The sequence below is a fragment of the Grampus griseus genome (genome assembly GCF_964374135.1).
Source record: "Grampus griseus genome assembly, chromosome: 13".
Lineage (NCBI taxonomy): Eukaryota > Metazoa > Chordata > Mammalia > Artiodactyla > Delphinidae > Grampus > Grampus griseus.
This window is the reverse complement of record NC_139007.1, coordinates 56,266,410-56,287,282: the sequence shown is the minus strand read 5'-3', so window position 1 is coordinate 56,287,282 and position 20,873 is coordinate 56,266,410. Positions and strand designations below refer to the sequence as shown.

Sequence of the window (20,873 nt, the reverse complement as noted above, 5' to 3'; positions counted from 1 at the left end):
TGCAACTAGAGAAAGCCCGTGCACAGCAATGAAGACCCAACGCAGCCATAAATAAATAAATAAATAATAATAATAAAACAATCAGAACAGAAAGAAAACTTACAAAGATGTCAATCAGAATAAAAACAGACTTCCCATCAGTGATAATTGATACAGAAGGACAATGAAATTGTATCTTCAAAGTGCTAAGGGAAAATGTTAACCCAGAATTCTGTACCCCAAACTATCATTCAGTGTTAAGAGTGAAAGAAAAACATTTCCAGACATTTAAAAACTAAGATGTTTACTTTCACTGAGCTACTTAAATAATATTCCTCAGCAAGAAAAACAAAAGAATCCAGAATGAAGAGGTGAAAGCCATGAAGAAATGGTAAACAAATGTTTTTAAACTAACGTATTTATTAAAAAAACAAACCCAAAACAACAACAGAGAAACAGCAACAGCCAATTTTGATGGATTTAAAAGCAAAATGGAAGTAAAACACTATACAGAAGTAACATAAAGGTGGAAAGGATGAAGATGGAACAGTCCAAGTTCTTTTAGACTGCTTTTTTTTCTAAATTAAATTTTGAGTTGAATATATTAAGGTTAAAGAATTAACCTTACATTTTAAAAATTAAGAAAATAAATTAGAAAGTATAATTGCAAAACCGTGGGAAATAAGAGAATTATTTATTCAACATAATGCAGGAAAAAAGGAGGGAAAGATGCAAAACCAAAGTCTGTGTGTCAGGTAAGCAGAAGGTATTATTTTTATTTAGAAATGAGACAAATGAGGCTCAGAGAGTTTAAATGATTCATCTAATATCAGACACCTAAGTGGTGGAAACCAGACTCTCATCTGCCTTTTAGGTAGATTATAGTTCTATCTCACTAAGCTATGTCTCTCCTTCACTTCTAAGAGGAACACACTCTGTAATATCTCTGACACATGGTTATATTTGAATACTTCCAAAGTAGCCCTCAGAGCAAATGTTCCCATCAAATATTTTCTTTCCACCCAGTCATCTCATCTCACACTCGTTGGTTTTGGTTGACACAGCCTTCTGAATACTTCACACGAAGCAGGAAATTTGTCCATTGTCCCTGTATCCTAACCTGCCCCAAATACAACTCTCACCTCCTGACCTTAGTAAATTACCTTACCATTGAAGCAAAACAAGGAGGAATTGAAATGATGTCAAGTAAGGCCTTTGCTTATAAACTCAATTTTATTTATGCTTTTTGGGTTTACCCAAAGAAATTTTTGTTGGATTTTGTGGTCGTTGGAGTTTCCTAAGAATAGAGCCCTCCAGAATTCAACTGTCAGGTGTTCTTTCCAGTAGAAGCTCAGCTTGCAAAACAGTGTCAGTGGCCTTTCCCCTTTCTGCAGCCACCTGGTCTTAAAGGGCGCTCGCTGCTCACCTTTGTGTCTGTGGTGTGCGGGTGAGAGGGGAGAGGCAGCGGGAGGCTGTGCTTAGCAGTGCTGGTGCTTTGCACCTTATTCAACTTGCTCCTTTTGTCTGCTAGACTCTATTACATTATCTATATTTTTATCTTTTACTTTGAGATTTTATCTTGCTTGATTTTATTCTACTCTATTACATGTATAAAGTTTTATTACTTATTGATGGCTGGAGAGTGATTTATTTTAACTGAATTATTTAAGCTCTAGAAATCTGGAAACATTCTGCTTTCTTTGAATTCCCAAATTGCAACCTGGCTAAGAGTACCTGGGTAAGAGGGCATATGTGATCTGATTAGTTAGTGATCTCTCAGTTACTGGAGCTGCATCTCTCTGAGAGCCAGTGCCTTTTTTGGAGTCATATAAGCTTGTTTAATGGACCAGTATGTTTTATTGAAATTGTGTGTGCACACATGTGTTCAAATAGTTTAATGATCTTTCATTCTACTCCTTTGGTGTGAGTGAGGCAAGTTTATATGCAAGCCATTGGGCTGACACAAAATAATCCCTTTACAGAAAAATAGGAAATACTTAATGTCTATAAATGCTCTCTATTTAATTCTTTGTTTCTCCTTCACTGTTCAAACCACTTCTTCCTTCACCAATCTACAGAAATAGCTTTTGTTGAGGTCATCACGTTGTCTACCGAAAGACTATCTTCTTTATCTTTCAGAAAAAACACATTCAGCACATCTCGAAACACTCTCCTCTCTTGTCTTTTCTGACATCACATTTTTTAAATGAATTTATTTATTTGGCTGCGTTGGGTCTTCGTTGCTGTGCGCAGGCTTTCTCTAGTTGCCGCCAGCGGGGGCTACTCTTTGTTGTGGTGCACGGTCTCCTCATTGCGGTGGCTTCTCTTGTTGCGGAGCACGGGCTCTAGGTGCACAGGCTTCAGTAGTTGTGGCTCACGGGTTTAGTTGCTCCGTGGCACGTGGGATCTTCCCGGACCAGGGATCGAACCCGTCTTCCCTGCATTGGCAGGCAGATTCTTAACCACTGTGCCACCAGGGAAGTCCCATTTTTCTTTAATTTTTAGTTTTTATATTTTTGGCCATGCCATGTGGCTTGTGGGATCTTAGCTCCCCAACCAGGGATTGAACCCAGGCCTTCGGCAGTAAGAGCATGGAGTCCTAAGCACTGGACCACCAGGGGGTTCCCTCTGACACCACATTTTCCTGAAATCTTTTTCTGCTCCTCATTCTACTTTGTTGACATCACCACTTCCGTGTCCAGCCTCTAAATGTGTTGGTTCTTCAAGCCTGGTCCTCAGTATCTCTGTCTCTGTTTCTCTCTCTCTCTCTCTCTCTCTCTGCTCTCTGCCTAGGAGATCTTACTAATCTCCATAGGTCCTTGAGTCCTTGCCTCTCAAATTCATATATCTTGCCCAGATCTTTTTTTTTAAGTGTAAGATTCACATGTCTAACTGCCAATGACTGACATATTCATGGGATGCTTCATATCTCAAATTCAACATGTTCATAAAGGAACATAGTTATTTTCCTCACCCATTATAGATACTGTTAGCCACCCATACATCTCTATCTTACATTTCCTACTGGCAGAATGCTGACTTTATTTTAACGGACAATTTTTAGAGCAATTTTAGGTTTACAGCAAGATTGAGTAGGAAGTACAGAGAATTCCCATTATGTCTTCTTCCCCTGCTCCCACCCTCCTCACCCCATACCGCCACACAATTTCCCCTGTGATGCGCATCTTGCATTAGAGTGGTACACTTGTAACAGTTGACGTAATGATATTAATAAATGATTATTAACTGAAGTACATAGGTTATATTAATGTTTATATTTGTGTTGGCTTTGACCAATGCATCATGTCATTTATTTTATTTTATTGCATTACTTACCTCTTTCTCCCCAAAGAATGAAAGAGACAAGGGAATCCATCCATATTATTCAACATAGGGTCTCCAGCACGTAGCCAATGTGTTACATGTAGGAGGCACTCAGTAGTAGGTGCTAGATGAAAGAGGAGCGATAAACTTCACTTTTTCTTATTTTTAATAGTCATGTCCATTGATCTTAATTTGGCATTCACCAAGATTAGATTTTTTAAATGAAAGGGTGACATAGTGGAAAGGCAGAGAAAGGGGGAGAATCAGAGAAAGAGAAAATGGTGGAAAAGGCATTTAATAATTTATCACACTATGAATATTACTACCTCATTTTAGAATGTTTGATCTAGAAAGCATACATGAAGGTTGTTATATGAGTTTTACAATTTTTATTCCATTTGGGAAAACAATCTACTTTAATTCAGTAGAGATGACTGTGGGTCCAGTGACCATATCCACTTGTATGTGTTCATAAAGTGTTTGCTGATAATGAGAAAGAGGTTACTGGGTTACTCTTCACTCTTTTTTTTTTTTTTAATTTCTGTATTTATTCATTTTTGGCTGGTTGGGTCTTCTTTGCTGCGCACGGGCTTTCTCTAATTGAGGCTAGCGGGGGCTACTCTTCATTGTGGTGTGTGGCCTTCTCATTTGCAGTGGCTTCTCTTGTTGCGGAGCATGGGCTCTAGGCACGTGGGCTTCAGTAGCTGTGGCACATGGGCTCAGTAGTTGTGGCTCATGGTCTCTACAGCGCACCTCAGTGATTGTGGCGCACAGGCTTAGTTGCTCCGTGGCATGTGGGATCTTCCCGGACCAGGGCTCGAACCCGTGTCCCCTGCACTGGCAGGCAGATTCTTAACCACTGTGCCACCAGGGAAGTCCCTACTCTTCACTCTTGAGAGATGTTTTTATTTAATATCTGTCTTACTGCCATGAGGAAAAGTAGCTTCATTAATTTTTCAGAAATACATTAGATTGAGTCAATTATAGACATTCTGTTAAGTAAATTCATTTTTTTCCTTCATATTTGCACTATGTGGACTGCAATAAACACAAACCAAGCATTTTGAGTAAACCTTTAAGTTATGGAGCAATTTAGATTGATTTATTTGGCAGGTGAGGTTCTTTAAAAGCAGGGGCAGATAGGATTTTAAAAACTCATTATCATTTAATCAGTGACTAAATATTTTTTGGTTGTGGTGATAAAACTTTCATTTATTTCATTTATCATATGTTTTTTGGAAGGATTCTATGAGACACTGCATAAATCTTATAATTTCTTTGGGAATATCAAAAAAGTGGTAATTTTAACATGCCAGTTTTTTTTTTTCAGTGCCTGTTTCTGTTGTTAGATATATTATCAAAATATGATCCTTTCATTCATCAGATCACATTCTGTAGGAGTCCAGGTTTCAGATCTCCCTGTTTGGATTACCTTTCCTTCCCTGAAAATCCCTCAAGGCCAAGTTCAAGTCTGTGATATAGTGATTTACCAATATTTACATATTTGGTCTTTGTCCATTTCTGGCACAGAGCTCCTAAAACCCTTGGAATTTCCCAGTTGTGAGAGCAATAAAAATTGTCTTTTGTTATGTTAATGAGGTGACCTTTGGAAAGCACCTAGGGACGGGGGCTGGTTGCCCAGAGAAACAAACATGTGATCTGAGGGTTGAAAGTTCCAGTCCCATATCCACCATCCTCGACCCCACCTCTGGGTTGGAGAGAGGAGATGAGGTTGTATCTGGCCAACAGCCAGCGATATAATCAATCATGACTATGTGATGAAGCTTCTATCAAAACCTAAGATGATGGGGTTCAGAGAGCTTACAGGCTGATGAACTCTTGGAGATTTGGGGAGAATGGCATGATCAGAGAGCATGGAGGCTTCATACCTCTTACCCCATACCTTGCCCTATGCATCTCTTCCATCCGTCTGTTCCTGAGTTTTATCCTTTTATAATAAACTGGTAATCTAGTAAGTAAAAGATTTCTCTGAGTTCTGTGAGTTGCTCTAGCAAATTAATTGAACCCAAGGAGGAGGTGGTCGGAACCTCTGAATCACAGGTGACAGCCTGGAATTGCGATTGCCATTTGAAGGGGATTGGGGTAGTTGTGCGCCGCTGAGCCTTTAACCTGTGGGATCTGACACCATCTCTAGGTAGATAGTGTTAGAACTAGTTAAATTGTAGGACACCCAGCTGGTGATATGGGGAAAAAAACCCACACATTGGACTCGGGTGCTGAGTCGAAGTTGGTGATCAGAAGTTGGATCAGAGTCAGAATTCCACCAGGGACTCAAAGCCTCTCCTAGCAGCCCCACAGAACCCCCTCTCCCCTGAACTTCTATGTACTCTAAATTTAGCACTGACTTTGTCTTGCTGCTGTGTGATAGTTGAACAGTTTTTTTTGAGTTTCTATGTAGTCAATCTCCCTATTCTCTGGGATCCCTCCTGCCTCAGCCACTGGGGAGGGTTATAAACAGGTATATTTGTCCTCTCTGATTCTTCCCATGGCCACACTGATTTGATCATAAGCGGTCAACACTGGATTCATGCTTAGCCAAAAATGCTTTCTGTTTAGGGAATTTCAAATTTGGATCAAGAGCATCTAGTCCTTCTCTGTGGGGTCCTTGAAAATGACTTTTGTAATCAGAAGTTGTCTATGTACAGGCGGCCGTAGCAGGGTATCCCATCTGGAAAGAGGGAAGAGTGAAGCAGCGACCCAGTGGGAAGCAGAGATGGAGGCAGAATAGCTGCTGGGGAACCTGAGGGTTTTCAGTCCTTGACCGCACGTCCTTATGAGGGGTCAGGCTTCTGTTGCTTCCTTGGTTTCCATGAAAACCCCTGATATTGTGATAATACACACCCTTGTGTTGCTTTGGCTGGTTTAATGGATTTACTTACACGCTAAAGAAACTTGGATAAGATATATGCTTCTCATTTCAACAGTGCCTGTATGTTTTAGGAGTTAAAAATGTTTGTGGAAAGAAAGATCTGGAATGATAGCTTTTCTCTCTCTTCTCAATGAGAACACTCCTAGGCTCACAATAACTACTTTTCAACTTAACTCGGCAAGTTCTATTTTTTAAAAGGCAATATAAACGTAAGAAAATAATAATCTACGACTTTACTTTCAGAAAGTATTGAACCTAAAATGAATATTTTCAATATAAAATCAGTGGTTCCAGGACTTCCTGGCTGGGTGACTTTGGACGTCACTTAATTATTTTAAGCCTCTGTCTTTTTCATATCTAAAACGGGGATGATGACAGCACTGCCATGAAGGGCTGCTGAGAAGACTAATTTGGAGATTGTGTTGTGCCCAGCACGTAGATGACGTGTCTGTTAGAACCGATTGTTCCAAGTGAGAGAAAACTCTGATAATTGGCTTTAACAACAGAAAACTGTCGTGCCACACGTAGTTGAAAAGACCAGAGTTACGACAACCTTCAGATGAGGTTTTACTCACTGACGATACGGTTTCTCCACTCTCCTTCATGCATTACCAGTCCCATCCTCAGATTCCATCCTGTGATCCCTCGGCAGATCTGGGCTCTCCTCTCATGTTAGCAAATTGGATGCAACAGTCCCAGCTATCACAGCCTTGTGCACACTATGCCTTAGCTCAAGAGAGAGGTTGTATATTTTCAAATGGGCCTAACAGAAAGCTCATTGATTCTCACTGGATTTCTTATCATCCCAGTCAATGTAAGCAGGAGAATGGGATGCGATTCACTGATGAATCACCCAAAACTAGCACCTATTTCTTCAGTAGGGATAGTGGGAAGGGTAGGTCCTCAAAAGTAAGAGGGATAGATTTGAGGCAGATGTCTTCTACAACTCAGCACATTCAGTAAATGTACCTTTTTTTTTTTTTCACCTTCAAAAGGATTTTAAAAACCTACACAAAATAGACCATATTATCTTCTCCAATATTTTATTTTGTATGAGTTCTCACAATTGTGTAACTTTCATTAGTTTGTATCTCAGTGTGGTTTTTAGAAAGGCATCCTAAGAAATATTTTATTCTTAATTGAAAGGTTGATCTGAACAACTTATTATTTGGCCTTTTAAAAAATTTCGGTAGGGTTTCTACTTTCCAGAGTCTTCTAAGAAAATGGAATTTTTGCAATTTTTTTTTTAATAAATTGATTTATTTTTGGCTGTGTTGGGTCTTCGTTTCTGTGCGAGGGCTTTCTCTAGTTGTGGCAAGCGGGGGCCACTCTTCATCGCGGTGCACGAGCCTGTCTCTGTTGCGGCCTCTCTTGTTGCGGAGCACAGGCTCCAGATGCGCAGGCTCAGTAGTTGTGGCTCATGGGCCCAGTTGCTCCGCGGCATGTGGGATCCTCCCAGACCAGGGCTCGAACCCGTGTCCCCTGCATTGGCAGGCAGATTCTCAACCACTGCGCCACCAGGGAAGCCCTTTGCAATGTTTTAATTAAAAAAAAATAACTCTTCATATTAATGTGCCTAATGTCTTTGGTTCCTGTTATATTCCTGTTCAATTATTCCTTCAAGCACTTTGTTCTCCCATGACTCTTCCTTTTTGTTACCACATCTTTTCAGAGATGAGCTTCTGGATACAACTGAACCTCTTGGTATCTGGTACCAAGAGTCAGAGCAGTCACATCTGGGAAGCTATTTATTAAGCTACACTTTTAAATATTCTAATGTAGTTTAAGAATTCAGTTTAATAGTGTACATTACATTGGCTTAAACCGATATAATTTGGATTAGTACCTAATTTTTACAAATTTGTTATTCTAATCTCCCTGAAAAAAATTTCCTTATCCCCATTCTTCTCTTCCCATTTTATCCTCCTATTTTATTGTTTCTGATCATCTCTACTTCAAATTTTTAAACTCGTAACCTACAGAAATACATTTTACATATACTTTACATTATGATCCAGCATATATACATATTCACACATACATATGTAAAACAAGTTTTACAAAACAATACTTACCGTACAATTCAACTTGATGTTGTCTATTCTGTTCTGTTCTATTCCATTCAACTTTATTATATATGTTGCTCCTTTATAATCCTGTTATTTGACCTCATGATCCACTGATGTGTCTCAACAATATAACTTGAAAATTATTGCTAAAGCAGTACTTCCTCACTGGGAGATTTTTACCCCACAGGGTTTTTATGATTGTACTCAAAGGAATTTTGTCTCATAAAGGCAAAATAGCAAATATTTCTATTCCCACTTAAAAGGGCATTATACAAAATAAAATAATTATTGAAATGTTTCCCTTAACTACACAGTTGAAAGCCCACTGGAGCACATCAAGTGACAGTACATGCCAGTAAATGAAAACCAGATAAACGTTATAATGATTCAGTTACACAGTTGTTTTACTACCCAACAGAGCAATTCTGGGTACCTTGATGTTTTGACTATTATGAAGTTAATTTTGGCAAATTTGCATCATCAGATGCATGATTTATATTCATCTGATAAAAATTTTTATATGATGCATTGTAATTGTCTCTAATATATTAGAAACCAGTTATGAGTGAAAATAAATTATTAAATTGTATCATTTATTTTTTATTTACTGGGACTAAACTATTCACAGTAACAATGTGTTATTTTTGAGAAGTGCCTGCATGGAGTAGTGTAAAAATTCCTCTTTTGATTGTCATTGAGAAACAAAAAATATCAAAATTAACCAATTGATATTTTAAAACACAAAAATATAAGAATTGCAAACATCAGATCATAGTTTTGACCCATTTCTGATGCTGTAACACATTACTAAAATTTCAAAGTATTTGTGTGCATTCTGTATATTGAGACCAAACAAAAGGAATTTATCAACAAATTTGCTGTTGCTTATATACTTATTTTTTTGTTTCTTTTTTGTTCACTAGGTTGTTGTATTTTTTAGATTCCACATGTAAGTTATATCATACAGTATCTGTCTTTCCCTGTCTGACTTATTTCACTTAGCATAATACCCTCCAAGTTCATCCAAGTTGTTGGAAATGGCAAAACTTCATTCTTTTTTGTGGCTGAGTAGTATTCCCCTGTATATATATATACTACATCTTTATCTACTCATCTGTTGATGGACATTTAGGTTGCTTCCATATCTTGGCTATTGTGTTGAATATAATGCTGCTATGAACATTGGGGTGTATGTATCTTTTCAAATTAGTGTTTTTGTTTTCTTTGGATATATACCCAGGAGTGGAATTGCTGCGTCATATGGTAGTTCTATTTTTAGTTTTTTGAGAAAATTCCATGCTGTTTTCCACAGTGGCTACACTAATTTACATTCCTACCAACAGTGTGCAAGGGTTTCCTTTTCTCCACATTCTTGCCAACATTTGTTATTTCACAAGAAATGTAGCAATGGAATCATAGGGTTAGGGAATTAAGAAAACTCAATTATAAATGAACAAATTGTGTGACCTGGATTTTTTAAATTAAGCTGGTTCCTCTTCCCCTGCTACAGTATAGTTTTCAAAAGGTTAAATATTCATGACCCTCAGGCAAATATAATGTGAACCCATGTCAAAGATTTTATTTAATTCATTAATTAATGAGGAAACCAGTAAGATGTTAAAACTGGTCTAAAGAGCATTTGAGAAGCTACAAACACCCACATAAGCAAAGGAATATTAGGATAAGATTTTTCAGTTAGATACAAAATTGTTACCTTTGGGGTTATCTCTGCCACCAAACAAAACAAACTATTTACATCTCTACTAGACAAAAATCTGCAAGAAATCTTTGACCCTATAGAGTTGTAAAATAGCCTAGTCAAAAGAAAGACAAGCCTGGTTCTGCACTGAAAGAACACTTAGCAATTTCTTTTGCCTATTGTCAAGTTCTGCATAATTTTTCTGACACCTGTTCTCTCAATATTTTTAATGTTGGAGTGTCCATAATCCTCTGTCTATACTCACTCCCTTAGTGAACTCAGTCAGTCTAGTGGTTATAAATTATATAAACATTTGGATGACTTCCATAGTTATATCTAAGTATAAATATTTAGACCTCTTTCCTCAACTCCAGACTTGTATATTCAACTGCCTATAGTACAGTGCTCTTAGATATCTAATGGACAGCTTAAATTCAACACATCTAAAACTAAACTCCTGCTTTTCCTTTCTATAAAAAGGCTATTATACCTATATCCCCTATCCCCCAATATTGGCTACTCTATCCTTTCAGATAAGCAGAAGTTATCAGTACCTTATTTTCTCACATTCTATAGGCAATCCTTCAGGAAATACCAATCCACCTTCAAAATATATCAGAATCTACTTCTCACCACCTCCACTGCCACCACCTCATATATCATTAGGTATGTCCCTGCAGAAGGGCTGAGCTCCAGGGAGACAACTTTCCCAAATAAAGCAGAGCTTTGATTTGTTCAAGGGCAAATGAATAGTTCTCTAAACCTGAATATACAAACTGGCTCTCCAGAAAACCTATTCTCCTGAAAAGTCCAGTAAGTGGTGTTATTGAATAGAACATTATTTCTGTGATTTATAATTGCTATCTAGCTATTCCTAATATCCCCAAGCATGTATAAACCAACTTCCTCTATTTAAGTATGTTGTGAAAATTCTTTTATATTTTTTTAAGTCTCGATTTTTTTTTTTTCTATTCACTTACATAAGTGATAATAGTCACTGTTCAAAACAATTGATTTCTCTGATGTACATGTCACTCTTCAGGGAACCTGAAATGTGCTGATGCTGTAGGTATGTACTTGTGTGTCTGTGCAGAAAGGCTTTGTGATAGCTTTCTGGGACTACCATAGCAAAGTACCACAGACTGGCTGGCTTAAACAACAGATATTAATTTTCTCACAATCCTAGAGGCTACAAGTCTCAGTTCAAGATGTCAGCAGGGCTGTTTTTTCCCTAGAGGCCTCTCTCCTTGGCTTATAGATGGCCCTCTTTTCTCTGTGTCTTCACGTGGTCTTCTCTCTAGCCCTGTCTGTGTCCTGATCTCTCCTTATAAGGACATCAGTCATGTTGGATTGTGGCCCACCCATTTGACTTCATCTTACCTTAACTACCTCTTGAAAGAACCCATTTCGAAATACAGTCACATTCTGAGGTACTGAGGGTTAGAACTTCAACACATGAATTTCGGAGGGAGATAATTCATGCCACACTTTCACTTCAGTAATGGGCACAGATGTCATGTTAACTTAGATAACTGGCACAAAAGCAAAAGAGAGATCTGAGTCACCAGCTTGCGTGTCAAGATTCCAAAATAATGGCATTCAGGGCCCAGCCTGGGGCATCCCTTACCTTCATGTGCCCTTTGGTTTGTGGTACCTACTAATCTCAGGTCCAGCAAATGAGTACAGTATATTTGTTTGTATTTCTCTCTTGACTCAACACAGATAAAAAGATTGAAAAACAGAGATAAAAAAGTTGCATCAGTAACAAGTCATATCTTTGCAAATGGTAGTGGAAAAGAAGACTACCTTCTGTACTTATGAAGACTGAGTATTGTGTTTTGTTTTCACGTTAATTGTAGATACCAATTTTATATACAAAATAATTCACTAACTCACATAAAATCAAGGGATTTTAAAATTTGTCAAAGTAGTCTTTTTCTCTGTTGTTAAGCAGAAAACCTAGAAGAGTTCTGTAGTTGGAGACAATAGGCTAAATCAAAGAAGGAGAAAACAGTTATGATTTTTAAAACCACTGAAGCTTTAAGTGTCTGCCAGTGTTCTGGTGATTTGGGGCTGAAATCTGCTCTGTTCCTTACTTTCCTTTGTCAGCAGTGTTCACCATGGCAACTTCAATAAAACTCCCCTCACAAATGTTTTTCTTCTAGAGTGCAAAGCACCTTTTTAAAGAAGGCCGACAACCTGGTAGGAATGGGTGTTCAGAAAAAATCAAATGAAAAGTATTCTGCTTTCTTCATGATTGCTGTAGGTGGCAGGAGGTGAGGACATTATACAGGGGATAAAGTTGGGTGAAAAAACATTTTACCTTGTTTTGAAATAAAAATTGTTTTTTTTGAGGTATAAAATTAGTTTAAAATATGTTAGAGAAACTTTTCCCTTTCACAACATTTCTTTATTTCTCATCTTAGAATTTGGACAAGCTTTGTCCATACAAATTCATGAGCCACTTTCGAATGTGGATTTTGTGTGGACAACTTTAGCCAATTACCTGATTTAGTGAAAGCTGCTCGGGTCCAGATCCATTTCTTGGGACTACTTTGGTAAACTTAAGTAATGTGGGATTTTGAGCACACCATTAAATCTCCCTGGGTGCCTTAGAATCACATTAGAATAAAGTGGAAATGTTTCGAAAATACCAATGCTAGGGCCTTACCCAGAGATGATATTTTAAGGTCTAGGTGATACTCAGATGTAAGATTTTTTCTTTTTAAGTACCCAAGGCAATTTTAATGTCTAGCTAGACTTAAGAATCACTGTATTTATTGATCTCAAAGAATCCTTCCAACTACATCTTTCTAAGGCACTGATGTACAAGTTGACTCCGGCAGGGCTTGACTTTGATAGGAGTGCTGATTAAGTACCTTTGCTTTCAAATTTATGTATCTTTTGTTTCAAGATTCAGGAAAGAATGGCATTAGCTTTTAATTTAGTAGCCTAGCATCTTTATTCCTGCTTCTCTATTCATTATCCAGAATAAGCCCAAAAGTCATGTCAGTGTCCAGTGCAGAAGTAATACCTTCACTTTCAAAACACATTGGTTTTCAAAGGATTTTATTGCTTAGAGGTTGGTCAAAAGGCATTAACTAGATACAATATTACATTATTTTCTTCTGTGTGTGAAAATGGCCAAGACAAAATTAACAGCAGATTTTTCAAATGACTCCACAATTCTTTGTTGCCACAGTGGATACCTTTTCTCTTAGAACAGTGGGTCTCAATCCTGATGGCCCTTCAGAATTGCCTGGGAAGCTTTTTAAAAATCTTCATGCTTAGGCTATCAGAATCGCTGGACCAGGCACCAGTTCTTTGAAAGCTTGCCTGGTAATTACAAAATGGAGCCAGGGCTGAGAACTGCTTGCTCTAGAATGAAGTTGTGTGGACAAATTGGGTCAAGCAACTGGCCAGTGATGAAATGCTAACAGTGTGTTAGCCATCTCCTTGATTAGAAACAGCACCTCCTTTTCCCCTGTGGATAACACTGTCAGAGATGATTATTCTTCTTTTGCTAAAATTACCACTGTGAGGAAAATCTATTCCTTTAAATGTTCAGCATTATTAGACTACAACTATTTCTACTGCAGGTGGCAAATGAAACGTTTCCTTAAGTTGATGAATAAAATCTAGGCCTGTCTTCTCACAGATCCCTTTGAAGATGATTGAAATAGTGGGTAAAAGAAGGAGAAAACACAGCAGTTTTTTTAGGACATTAATTTGTTAGGTTAAATTGCAACTCAAAAAGACCCAATGGTGTATGCCTTTTAAGTTTCAGCTTTGTTGTTTCCTCATAGGTAAAAACTGCATTTCAGCATTATTCCTCTGTGATTTTCCTCTGTAAATTGTGATAGTCACTGGAAACTTAAAGAGTCCAGAGCCTCAGTACTGTAGTATCAAATGTGTGCTAAATTGTCATTCTGGAGCTTGGTTCTGGTGTCTCCCCAAAGCCTATAAGTCATCATCAAACAAACAAATCAAGTAATTAAGCTCTCTGGCCTGAATCTGATCTATACTCTCCACCTTAAGCCTAAAAAGGTATCCATTCATGTAGCTAGTTAAATCCTCCAATAATGAATCTGGATCAGGGAAATGACTTGCTAATGCTTTTCGCAAACACGGGGAAAGGGAGCTCATTTCCTCCCATCACGCATCCGAAACCCACTGTGTTTTCAGTGGCCCGAAAGAAAGCCAAAGCTGACCTACATGGAAAAAGGATGACAGAAGTATTAATAGGAGTTAGTAAAAAAAGTGTTGCCTTCACAAATTACATCTGAGCTCTTCTTGAGATGACTCCAGGGCATGTTGCAAATTCAACAATTTATGATCAGTTGCCTTTTATCCTTAAAATCACGCAAAACAAGCAATTATTTAGAATGCAGTAAATGGTTTAATATTTATGGACTTGAGAAAGAACTTGAATTAAAATTCAGTCTGGGGTCTGAATTAGCACCATCAGAATACAGAAGGAATTTAATACGCATGCACAAATTAGTTTTAATAACATACATAAGTAAAATACATTTGTTTTACTTGATACGGTTGTTTTGGAGGACGCTTCTTGGAGTTGAACTTATTTTTATTAGTTGGCTGGGCATGATACAGGTTGAACACCCCTTAGTTCCAGGGCCTTGGCGAAATTTACCTCCAATGGCTTTCCCGTGCCTTTGGTGAGCCTTAGGGATCGGATGCAACCTCGGAAACGAATGTTGGTTGTCAGGCCAAACTGGTTGAGGCCCTCTGAAAAACCAAGCAGGGAGGGCTCAGTTTTGAAATTCAGCTACTATGTTAAGAGCATGCTTCAAAGTCAGCTGTTAGCTTAAGATGCAATGGGAATGCTATTTTACGTAAAGTTAGTGATTTTGTTCTTAGCTTTACTAACAGTTAAACTGGTAGAGAAACATCAACTTTTTTATAGTTATGTATTATGAAATATGGAGACATCTATAATTACACATTTGAAGACATCAAAGAATTTGGTTTGGAAGGGACAAGTTTACAGTTGTGAATTAAAATTATTAAATTTTATTTAATGAACCAAAGTAACTGATCAAATACTTTAAGTACTGAATTAGGACATGGACTTTTAATGGTGACTTTTTTACTTTCTTCCATTGTAAAGATAAATCCCAAATGGTTAAGTTTGTTGTGAACTCACACAAAATCTTTCTCTTCTTAAGGAGAGAGTCCCTTCTTTTAGCAGGCCTACTAGGTGCTAAGATCCCATTTCGTAGACTGTAAATGGAGAAGTATATTACCTCCTTCATAATACCTTGGGGTTTGTCCTGATTGAAGCAGGAGATATTTTCTTTTTGTCCCTGAATTTTTTTTTTTTTTTTTTTTGTCTGCGCCGTGAGGCATGCAGGATTCTAGTTCTCCGAGCCACCAGGGATCGAATCCATGCCCTCTACATTGGAAGCACAGAGTCCTAACCAGTGGACTGCCAGGGAATTCCCAGAAGGAGATATTTTCCAAAACCCAGGAGCAATTTTGGAAAGAGGAACTCAGAATTGGTCCCCATGACTTCTATATCTTTTCCATCATCAACTGCTGCTTAATATACATTTTGCTTGTTTTGTTAAGGAGAGGAGCTCTATATAAATGGGGACAAAGGTTTCTCTGGCCAAAATATTGAAAGACCATTCCAGCAGTCTCCATTACTACAGTATTTATTAAGAGGCTGTTAGCTTACTTCTTATCAAGTTGGGCACTCTTGTTTATAGGCACTTTGGGTAACTCTCTGTGGTTCACATGCTATATTTAATGTGCTGGAGAGGTATTTCTGAATGCAGATTTATTGCTTGGGTTTCTTTGTAATATAAACTCTATAATAGCCTAAGGGGGAAATTAGCTATGTTTAACCCAATGATTTCCAGAACTTGAGGAAATAAGTTCCATAACATTTAATGATTCCTCTGGTATATTAATTTTTAAAAAATGAGAAAGAACACCGATTCTGGCCCTGATTGCTGTTAAATGCCTCATATCTTTATAAGCCAAATGCATTTCCTCTAGCCTCCATCTCCCACGAATGAAATTTTGGAGGCAATCATGAAAAGTTCAGTCCCATGTGGTTTATGTAAGTAAAATGCTCATTTTACACACTAGAAATGTCAGATAATGTATTATTTATTGGAGCAGATTCTAAAGCTAGGAAGCAAGTATACTTAAGCACACATTCTTGAATGTATTTATAGAATATAAATGTGTTCAAAACCACTAACAAAACAGAGCAAAGATATTCTTGCTGGGGTAGGCAACACTCACCTGGGAACCCTCCAACAAACACGGGGTCATTTGTATCAGCGGATGTAGATGCTCGATTTGGGCTCTGGGCTTCCACCTGGTTCCCATCTACTGTCAGCTCGATTCGGTGCTTGACCTTGTTGGCCGTGACTTTATGCCACTGTCCGTCACACAAATGCCCTGGGATCCCAGCATCATAGACAGCAGTGAATCGGCCGGCGCCATTGTCCACATGAAACATAAGCTAGAAAGCAGGAAATTGAACAGCCACAGATGGTTTCATTGGAAGGGTGTCACGGTGGTTCACAGAGTAAAAATTATCTCTAGAAAAGTCATTAGCTGAAATAGTTTTAAATGAATAACTTAGGCATATTAAATTAAAAAAAAAAAACTTGACAGAAATTAAAATGCAGATTTAATGACCAGGAGTCACAAATTATGCTCTTTACTTTCGGACACTGTTGGGAGCAATAGGCAAGACCTATGAGGCTGGTAATAAATAACTCTGCTTTCAGAAAATGTGAAATACAATTTGAGGCTGGGTGACAAAAAAAGGATGTAGTATACACTGGGAAAAATTCTACCACAGATCTTTTTAGAGTGTGGGAGTTCTTAGGAATCTGGTTTACAAATTCATTTGAAAGGATGATTTTTTTTTTAAGATTTTGATGTTTTAATTGTATATTTTTTCCTTCACGGAATCTGTTTTATATATAGGATTGAGAGTTACATAAATTACATTTTGGGGCAAGTTTCATGTCACAGTTACTAAAGACTTTGAGCCAGAAGGCCAGTTCAATTCTTAACAATGAAGAACTTAGACTAGGAGTTCTTGTCTAAATGAGAAAAATCTGTTTTTAGTAACACAGAATGGGCCCTGAAACTTGAGATTGCAGAATTCTTTTGAAGCTGATGAAGAAAAGAAACATATTGAAACATTAAAAACAGTCAGTTTGGCAAAACATTTGACAAGGTAAAAGAAAAGAAATAGGGGTTTTAAAAAGAAGATTAAAAGTGCAAGTAAATAGGTGAAAAGTTTGTAAACTATACAGTGATGTAAATATTAGTTAAGATTTTGCTATATTCGGTGAAATTTGTAACAAGGGAATTTGGCATATAAAAAGAGCTTGGTGAGAAATCCATATGCATTGTGATGGAACTCAACACCCTGACAAGTTGCAGGGAACTGTGGTTATAATCAGGTGAAGAGCAACACTGACAAGATGCATTGAAACTGTGTGTTGAAAATCTGGCAAAACTATTATTTTTTTTTTTTTACATCTTTATTGGAGTATAATTGCTTTACAATGGTGTGTTAGTTTCTGCTTTATAACAAAGTGAATCAGTTATACATATACATATGTTCCCACATCTCTTCCCTCTTGCGTCTCCCTCCCTCCCACCCTCCCTATCCCACCCCTCTAGGTGGTCACAAAGCACCGAGCTGATCTCCTGTGCTATGCCGCTGCTTCCCACTAGCTATCTACCTTACGTTTGGTAGTGTATATATGTCCATGCCACTCTCTCAATTTGTCACAGCTTACCCTTCCCCCTCCCCATATCCTCAAGTCCATTCTGTAGTAGGTCTGTGTCTTTATTCCTGTCTTACCCCTAGGGTTTTAATGACATTTTTTTTTCTTAAATTCCATATATATGTGTTAGCATACGGTATTTGTATGACAGACTCTAGGTCCATCGACCTCATTATAAATAGCTCAATTTCGTTTCTTTTTATGGCTGAGTAATATTCCATTGTATATATGTGCCACATCTTCTTTATCCATTCATCCGATGATGGACACTTAGGTTGTTTCCATCTCCTGGCTATTGTAAATAGAACTGTAATGAACATTTTGGTACATGACTCTTTTTAAATTATGGTTTTCTCAGGGTATATGCCCAGTAGTGGGATTGCTGGGTCATATGGTAGTTCTATTTGTAGTTTTTTAAGGAACCTCCATACTGTTCTCCATAGTGGCTGTACCAATTCACATTCCCACCAGCAGTACAAGAGTGTTCCCTTTTCTCCACACCCTCGCCAGCATTTATTGTTTGTAGATTTCTTGATGGCCATTCTGACTGGTGTGAGATGATATCTCATTGTAGTTTTGATTTGCATTTCTCTAATGATTAATGATGTTGAGCATTCTTTCATGTGTTTGTTGGCAGTCTGTATATCTTCTCCGGAGAAATGTCTATTTAGGTCTTCTGCCCATTTTTGGATTGGGTTGTTTTTTTTTTTCTTATTGAGCTGCATGAGCTGCTTGTAAATTTTGGAGATTAATCCTTTGTCAGTTGCTTCATTTGCAAATCTTTTCTCCCATTCTAAGGGTTGTCTTTTGGTCTTGTTTATGGTTTCCTTTGCTGTGCAAAAGCTTTTAAGTTTCATTAGGTCCCATTTGTTTATTTTTGTTTTTATTTCCATTTCTCTAGGAGGTGGGTCAAAAAGGATCTTGCTGTGATTTGTGTCATAGAGTGTTCCGCCTATGTTGTCCTCTAAGAGTTTGATAGTTTCTGGCCTTACATTTAGGTCTTTAATCCATTTTGAGCTTATTTTTGTGTATGGTGTTAGGGAGTGATCTAATCTCATACTTTTACATGTACCTGTCCAGTTTTCCCAGCACCACTTATTGAAGAGGCTGTCCTTTCTCCACTGTACATTCCTGCCTCCTTTATCAAAGATAAGGTGACCATATTTGTGTGGGTTTATCTCTGGGCTTTCTATGCTGTTCCATTGATCTATATTTCTGTTTTTGTGCCAGTACCATACTGTCTTGATTACTGTAGCTTTGTAGTATAGTCTGAGGTCAGGGAGCCTGATTCCTCCAGCTCCGTTTTTCGTTCTCAAGATTGCTTTGGCTATTCGGGGTCTTTTGTGTTGCCATACAAATTGTGAAATTTTTCGTTCTAGTTCTGTGAAAAATACCATTGGTAGTTTGATAGGGATTGCACTGAATCTGTAGATTGCTTCGGGTAGTAGAGTTATTTTCACAATGTTGATTCTTCCAATCCAAGAACATGGTATATCTCTCCATCTATTTGTATCATCTTTAATTTCTTTCATCAGTGTCTTATAATTTTCTGCATACAGGTCTTTTGTCTCCTTAGGTAGGTTTATTCCTAGATATTTTATTCTTTTCGTTGCAATGGTAAATGGGAGTGTTTTCTTGATTTCACTTTCAGATTTTTCATCATTAGTGTATAGGAATGCCAGAGATTTCTGTGCATTAATTCTGTATCCTGCTACTTTACCAAATTCATTGATTAGCTCTAGTAGTTTTCTGGTAGCATCTTTAGGATTCTCTATGTGTAGTATCATGTCATCTGCAAACAGTGACAGCTTTACTTCTTCTTTTCTGATTTGGATTCCTTTTATTTCCTTTTCTTCTCTGATTGCTGTGGCTAAAACTTCCAAAACTATGTTGAATAAGAGTGGTGAGAGTGGCCAACCTTGTTCTGCTCCTGATCTTAGTGGAAATGCTTTCAGTTTTTCACCATTGAGGACGATGTTTGCTGTGGGTTTGTCATATATGGCCTTTATTATGTTGAGGAAAGTTCCCTCTATGCCTACTTTCTGCAGGTTTTTATCATAAATGGGTGTTGAATTTTGTCAGAAGCTTTCTGTGCATCTATTGAGATTGACCATATGGTTTTTCTCCTTCAATTTGTTAATATGGTGTATCACGCTGATTGATTTGTGTGTATTGAAGAATCCTTGCATTCCTGGAATAAACCCCACTTGATCATGGTGTATGATCCTTTTAATGTGTTGTTGGATTCTGTTTGCTAGTATTTTGTTGAGGAGTTTTGTATCTGTGTTCATCAGTGATATTGGCCTGTAGTTTTCTTTTTTGTGACATCCTTGTCTGGTTTTGGTATCAGGGTGATAGTGGCCTCATAGAATGAGTTTGGGAGTGTTCCTCCCTCTACTATATTTTGGATGAGTTTGAGAAGGATAGATGTTAGCTCTTCTCTAAGTGTTTGATAGAATTAGCCTGTGAAGCCATCTGGTCCTGGGCTTTTGTTTGTTGTAAGATTTTTAATCACAGTTTCCATTTCAGTGCTGTGATTGGTCTGTTCATATTTTCTTTTTCTTCCTGATTCAGTCTTGGCAGGTTGTGCATTTCTAAGAATTTGTCCATTTCTTCCAGGTTGTCCATTTGATTGGCATAGAATTGCTTGTAGTAGTCTCTTTGGATGATTTGTATTTCTGCAGTGTCAGTTGTTACTTCTCCTTTTTCATTTCTAATTCTATTGATTTGAGTCTTCTCCCTTTTTTTCTTGATGAGTCTGGCTAATGGTTTATCAATTTTGTTTATCTTCTCAAAGACCAGCTTTTAGTTTTATTGATCTTTGCTATCCTTTCCTTCATTTCTTTTTCCTTTCTTTCTGAACTGATCTTTATGATTTCTTTCCTTCTGCTAACTTTGGGGTTTTTTTGTTCTTCTTTCTCTAATTGCTTTAGGTGCAAGGTTAGGTTGTTTATTTGAGATGTTTCCTGTTTCTTAAGGTAGGATTGTATTGCTATAAACTTCCCTCTTAGAACTGCTTTTGCTGCATCCCATAGGTTTTGGGTCATCGTGTCTCCATTGTCATTTGTTTCTTGGTATTTTTTGATTTCCTCTTTGATGTCTTCAGTAATCACTTCGTTATTAAG

General features: G+C 37.6%; 1 protein-coding gene and 1 long non-coding RNA gene across 2 annotated transcripts in view; one reads left to right on the top strand and one right to left on the bottom strand.

The window, feature by feature from the left end:
- Positions 1-20,873, top strand: part of LOC309831558 — a 55,737-nt gene that overhangs the window by 27,461 nt on the left and 7,403 nt on the right. The gene's annotated exons all lie outside the window — the stretch shown is intronic.
- LAMA2 (laminin subunit alpha 2) overlaps positions 13,058-20,873 on the bottom strand; it is a 606,716-nt gene continuing 598,900 nt past the window's right edge. Inside the window, exons 62-63 of the mRNA XM_082668794.1 lie at positions 16,238-16,460; positions 13,058-14,710 (exon numbers count right to left, since the gene is read on the bottom strand). Coding sequence (XP_082524920.1) covers positions 14,553-14,710; positions 16,238-16,460 — 381 coding nt within the window. The 3' untranslated portion in view covers positions 13,058-14,552. The remainder of the gene's footprint in view (positions 14,711-16,237; positions 16,461-20,873) is intronic.